Source organism: Capsella rubella, unplaced genomic scaffold (assembly GCF_000375325.1).
Source record: "Capsella rubella cultivar Monte Gargano unplaced genomic scaffold, Caprub1_0 scaffold_8, whole genome shotgun sequence".
NCBI classification, from domain to species: Eukaryota; Viridiplantae; Streptophyta; class Magnoliopsida; order Brassicales; family Brassicaceae; genus Capsella; species Capsella rubella.
Genome location: NW_006238916.1, coordinates 9,090,688 through 9,097,080, shown reverse-complemented (window position 1 = coordinate 9,097,080; position 6,393 = coordinate 9,090,688). Strand labels below are relative to the sequence as shown.

General features: G+C 30.5%; 1 protein-coding gene across 5 annotated transcripts; it reads left to right on the top strand.

The window, feature by feature from the left end:
* The first annotated feature begins 1,830 nt into the window (after positions 1 to 1,830).
* Positions 1,831 to 4,662, top strand: LOC17876096 (thioredoxin domain-containing protein 2). Of its 5 annotated transcripts, none has more exons than XM_023777803.1 (12): positions 1,831 to 1,928; positions 2,020 to 2,082; positions 2,181 to 2,232; positions 2,346 to 2,419; positions 2,508 to 2,638; positions 2,764 to 2,842; positions 2,952 to 3,046; positions 3,139 to 3,444; positions 3,548 to 4,048; positions 4,133 to 4,261; positions 4,340 to 4,409; positions 4,541 to 4,662. In XM_023777803.1, exons 1-11 carry the CDS (start codon positions 1,904 to 1,906, stop codon positions 4,403 to 4,405), a joined length of 1,521 nt encoding a protein of 506 aa, XP_023633571.1. In that variant the 5' UTR covers positions 1,831 to 1,903; the 3' UTR covers positions 4,406 to 4,409; positions 4,541 to 4,662. The 5 variants fall into 5 exon arrangements, with proteins under 5 accessions (XP_023633571.1, XP_023633570.1, XP_023633572.1 ...); XM_023777802.1 differs by having other exon boundaries at positions 3,533 to 4,048; XM_023777804.1 differs by lacking the exons at positions 4,340 to 4,409; positions 4,541 to 4,662 and having other exon boundaries at positions 3,533 to 4,043; positions 4,133 to 4,257.
* Positions 4,663 to 6,393: the final 1,731 nt, after the last annotated feature.

Genomic DNA, 6,393 nt, shown 5'->3' with positions numbered 1-6,393 from the left:
AATTTGAGGTTTAACTGTTTAAAAAGAAACAAAAAGTACTTGGTTTTAAAAAATTGGTCTTTATTTTTTTTTAAATCATATAGTTCATAAAAGTTAAATTTTTGTTTAATTCATTCATCAGTTGAACAAGGTTTTTTCTAACTTTTCACCACGTTACGACATTTGGGGCTCTTTGTTGATGACACATGTTATCCTTTATTTTTAATTAATTATTTTCATTTTTATTTCTAACTAAACATTTATGTCAATCTTATTTCCAAATAATCATATAATTAGGTAACAATTAAAATAAAATTATTATGAGTAAAATTATTAATTGGGATCCAAAATTCATTTGTGTAAAGCAAAAGATATAACTAAAGTTATTTTCCTATAAATATAACTTGACATCCACTTCTGAATCCAATTTTTAATACCTAAAGTTCTTTTGCCAAAAAAAAAAACAGATTATTTTATAATAAAATTTCATATTGCATATATATATATATATATATATATATATATGATTTACAATCACATAATTAAAACATCTATTTTAAATAACTTTTTACATTATATTTAAATCCTATTACATTATTATTACATTTTATGAATTAATGAACTTCACTAAAATCCTATTAAGTTATAATATTTAATAAGGTATGAGTTATACATTAATATCATATCCAGTCTACACTCTACACTAATATCATATTTAATCATTTGTTCTAAATAATAGTCTTTCTTTTCATAACAATATAAATATCTAATCCAAGTTAGATTTTCCTAGAGAGACCGAACATAAATTCGATTACTTAAAAGCATTTCATGATTGTTGTCATGTACATATAATAGACAGATATATTCGTTCATCTTCTTTGTTAATGTTGATGTAAACATGTGATGCCTTTTTAAATATAAATTCATTTCTTTAGCTTTTATAGTTATGTCAATCTTTATGTTTGTTCTTAAATCGTTTCAATATTAATTTTATTCTTGAACAAAGTCTACATAGAATAATTTTTAATATATAAAAAATGATCTCATCTACGTATATGTGAGCTTCTTTTCTAATCAATTAGAATGAAAAATATCAAACTTCTTTTTTTCAAATAATTTTCATCTGTTGATTTGGCTTTTGCTTTATCTTTGTAGAGTTTAAATAATTATAGATCAAAAGCCCTTATATCTCAGGTGAAATATTTTCTAAATTGAAAAAAATTTCTAAGTAAGGTCTATTAAAATCATATATCTTAGGTGAAATATGAGTTTTGTTTACTTTTAATATTAACAATGTACACACAAAAAATTAACATCAAGTTACAATTGCCTACTATATTATGTATGTGCTAATTTGTATCACTTTGTTTTGATCTCATTCGGTTTCATATTTTTCAAATATATATTTTATTTACTTTTATTGTTTATAATGTACACAAATATGTTTTATATTAACAGTTACTTATAAACTACATATCTTAATGTAGTTTTCAATTTCTAATTCAAATTAATATTTCATATATAACCCACGGATCGCGTGGGTAACTTTCTAGTATTATATATACTTAGAGAACGTACGTAAAAGTTATTGTAGCATCATGGAATGTGTAAAATACTAATTAAGAAAAAAAAGTAGGCATTATCGTCTCTCATCATCATCACCATGTAAATGAGGCAAAAAGCATTAAAAATTGACAAGTAGAGAGAAATTAATTGAACTCATCAAGAGAAAAAACAGTGATGGGGTCCCCTCTCAACATTTTCAAAAATCTAATTCCAACCACAAACTTATATTTCCATCTAATCCTCTGTTTTTTTTTTGCCCTCTTCTTCCATAACCATCAAAAAAAAAAAAAACTCACACAAATTCAACAGAATTTTCCAATACTTCGTGTGTATGTGTATGTGTATATTTCTCTGACAAATGCCAGGAACTATACAACTTTCAGGTAATAACAGAAAACAAAAGGAATCAACTTTCAATTTCGGGCACAGAAACCCTTTTTAATTAACAAATGTTGTCTTTGTTCAATTCCTCAGTTCTGGCTCTTATTGATGATGTTCAGACATCTTCTCCAGGTTCTTCAAACGCTTCCATTAAAGGTCTTAACTTGACTCTGTTCCATGAACTCTCTTTATACATTATATATCTTTATCGACCAACATTTTTTAAAATATTCAATCTTTTCGTCTTGTCTCAGTTGCAATGGGGAAGCTAGAGTATCGAACTTCTGATTCCGGAGACTATATTTTGTAATGTTCCTCTACTGATCCCTTTTGAATTTTCAAGTTGCTAGATTTTTTTGAGGATTTGTTTTTGAAAGTGTGACACTTTTATTGTTTCTTTGATTCAATGTGGTTTACAGTCCAGTAACGAGGCTCCGAGAAAATTTGATTGTTACTCTGTTAGATGTCAATGGGAACCGAATCTTAGACAGAGGTATCTTTGTTTGGAACTGTTGAGATCGTATTGGTGGGTTTTATTAGATATGTTTGAGTTTCTGAATTTGGGTGGTTTTTGGAGGTAGAGATAGAGACCAGAATGATCATAGAGAGTGGTTTCTTGGAAGAGAAACTTTCATTCAAAGGCTATGGAAATGTCCAATTGAAAATGCAGTTTGTTCTCACTGACGAAGATAGAACCCGCATACGTTTTCTGGTAAGTAAAGACCAACTTCATTATCTTTTATTTTTGTTGCTGTTTGTATTTCATATGTTCTGTTTCATTAAGCTCTGCACATTTCCAATCTTGATGAATCAAATTGGTTTTGATTGCTTTGAAAGAGACAATCAGCATTGCGAAAGAAGCATGAGGAGCTCGTCAATGGCACTTCTTTTACCAAATCTAAAAGCATTGCTTCAGGTTAATCTAAAAGCATTGGTCTTCTTCTTTTTTGTTGGTTGACACGGTTAAGTTGTGTTTCTAAATGTTTGTTTCTTTTCGGCTTTTCTTGCTCTTGATGTGATGAGAGATCTGTCTTCTTTAAGTCCAATGCACACCCGAGAAATCGTGGCTGCTGCTCATCCTAAGAAAAATCTTGATCTCTCTCAAGAAACCGCACTTCAAGTATGATTAATCGTCACTTTGATAGTGCTATTACTTACACAAAAATTACAAGAGATTATGTCTTTGGCCACTAATGTTTTCACCTGATGTAGATTAGTGCAGATAAAGAACCAGTTTCGTCAAATCTTATAATGTGGAAACCTGAACTAAAGGATACTGTTCAACCAAAAAAAGAAGAGAAACCAAAAATTCAACTATCTTCTTTAGATGTTTCTTCAAGCAAGAAGCTTCCGGAGGTTAAAAAACCGGAGAGTGTGTCATTAGTGAAGCAAGAAGATAAGAGTTTGAGCATACCGGAAAGAATTCCTAAACGGAAGCCAATGAGGCGGAGTATGTCAGAGACAAACTTGAGCAATGTGCGTAAAATGATTAGCAACTTTGAGGTCAAAGTTACTCAGGTATTTTTGGAAAGGTTTTGAGTTATGAGTCTCTAAGATCAAGATGTTTTAAAACTTTAGTTTTATTAAGTTTCTCTACATCTAACAGGATACAAAATTTCAGACTGCAAAGATTCAAACTAGCTCTTGTAAAGATGTGGAGGAGAAAACTAAGGCGCAGCCACAACAAGAAAGCGCTGTGAATCTAGAGAAACCGGAAGAAAAGAAGATAGGCTTGAGGGATATGGAGAAGCCAGTGTGTAGAGAGGATACAGAGAGATGTAATGATTTATTTATAGTTTCAAGAGATGAAAGGAAAGTAATTATGGAGGAGAAGAGTCTTGAACAGAGTAAAAGAAGAAGTGACTCGTTAAGTAAGCAGATGAGAAAAAGAAGCTCTGTGGTAGAAGAAGTAAGAGATGATGAGAAGAAACCAAACAAAACTGTGCGTTTGAAGGATTCTCAACTTGAGAATGCACGAGGATCCCGTCTATGGATATTTCCAGATGAGGCAAAAGATTTGTCTTGCGAAAGAACAGATTGTGGAACAAGACATTTGGATATGGCAAAGGCAACTTTGTTACAAACGAACAGAGAAGAATCCAATAGTGAAAACATCGGTGAGGTACAAAAGCAATGGCCTTTGGTGGTTTTCACAATCTTTATATGATGTATCTCATAATTTTTGTTTACCTGATATATTTTCTAGAGGGGAAGCCGCTGCAGAAGTATCGCCAAAGTGGATAGCCACAACAAGTGGAAGAGTATTGAGAGATCAAAGAAACACAAGTCTGAGAATTCTACAGATTCAGACGATTCACATGGACCTGTTGGGCAGGTGACTTTATCAATCGACAATGTTTCATGGCTTATTGGCAAACCTTGAATCTATTCATCATATCGTCGATATTTTCAGGTAATGCGTGCGTTGATCGTGGCGGGGTTTGCAGGGTTAGTGTTTTTGACACGGCAAAGAACTTAAACAGGTGAGAGGGTTCTTGATAAAAAGTGAAAGACCAATTTAAGTTTTGTTTTGTTTCTTGTTATGGAAGAAAATAAAAAAAAGTAGGTTTCTTGTGTTATAAGCTTTCCCTAATTATTTCCTTGCTTTTTGCAGACGACCTGCATTTTGAGATGGTAATATTGGATCAATTCTTTTTTGATACCAGAGTATCAGACTTGTTATACATATATTATTAATTTATTATTGCACATAATAAAAAAATTCAATTATGCTTATAGGTGATCAGAAAAATAAAATTTCAAGCTTTAAGCCTAGGTGATTTATAGGTAGGTGAAAAAAAACAAAATTAACTTGATGATTGGATTGTATATATGATACAACATACATAGCTGAAGAAAATGGTTTATGGTTAGGGAGGGTTAATTATGTTTTTTCTTTTCTTTTTCCAATTCTTTTGGGTGTCGATTGATGAAACCGAAAACAAATTGGTTAAATGTGAGAAACATGGATATATAAAAGGGGTTGTTTTCAGATTAATACAATGAATAAGGATCATAGATAAAACAAAATTTTCCCGTTCTGGTTATTGAGCCTATACGCGTACATAAGCTAGGCCCATTAAAACTGGGTTAGCTGCATGTATGTATATATAAAGTACAGCCCACATAAAAAATTTCATTAGTTGAATTGAAAACAGTTTCTTCTATAGATAATTTGTAATAATCTAAAAGTCTTTATAGATATATTTTTATCTTCATATTATTAAATATATTGTATAAATTTTGCAATGAGCTTTCTTATTAACAGTACTCTTGTTTAAATTTGTTTCATTTTTTTTTTCATATGGTAGAGAAGATAACATTTTTATACAAGTTTCACTTTTACTCTAATATGTGTACTATGTGTATATGAAAAAATAATAATATTATAGTCACATCTCTGGAGGTTGTTAGATCCAAAAAAAATTCAGTGATATAATTAGCTTTAAAGAAATTATATAGTTTGAAAAAATTGAATTCAACAACTAACTCGTCGGACATGTTAAACTAATACATTCTCCGAAGAGACAGGAACCATAATTATCCTACTCTCTATCTCGATCTATACGTCACATGTTGGAGTCTCATTCCTTTTGATATTTTCTAACAAAAAGTCTCATTCCTACCATATAAAGTGATAACATGTACGCATTTCTTATAATCTACAAAAACCTAGCTCTTCAAGTTATTAAATTTTTTCTCAATTTGTGTAACAATAAAACATAGTTATATAAGTGTAGAACTTGTATAATTTTCTATATAACAAACGAAACGATCCATTAGATGATAACATGTGTAATAGAAACCAAACACATGTACGTGAAACAAAATCTAGATATTATGTTTTTATTTCTTGGCATTAGATTTTTATCGACCACATGATTTGGATCTTTGAAAAGATATAATAGACTTTTGTATTTTTTATTTATTTTATCGAGTAGAAATGACAATAATTTGAAGGCCTCATATATATATATACATAAGTCATTGATAAGCATAGGACCCGCCAAAAAAAAGGTTGGGTGAAATGTCTTTGTAACTTAAAAGTGATTACTGGTGTATTGACATGATAACAAAGGGACCACTCACAACACCCATAATATTTTTTATTATTTTTTGTTATTACTTGTTCAATGGAGTGTATCATCAACCAATGGTTCCCCATGGAGAAACAAATTAATAAATACGAAATGCGTTACCCTAAGATAATGTCATTCGAGTTCATACATTGGACTGTCAAATTGGGTGGGTTTTAGGGTGAGGATTTTTCAATCTCCATTTTGAGACCCTAGTTTTAAAACAATCAACTAGGAAGCAAGAAACCACATTTAGGCCACCTGACTGACTTAGGTTTAACTAAAATATGATGCCATATGAGGAATCAGGAGCTTCCAATGTAGAAAACAACTGATCATGTTTCATGTCATGAGTGACTCAAACACATAGACCTTGTTTAATTTGTTTACT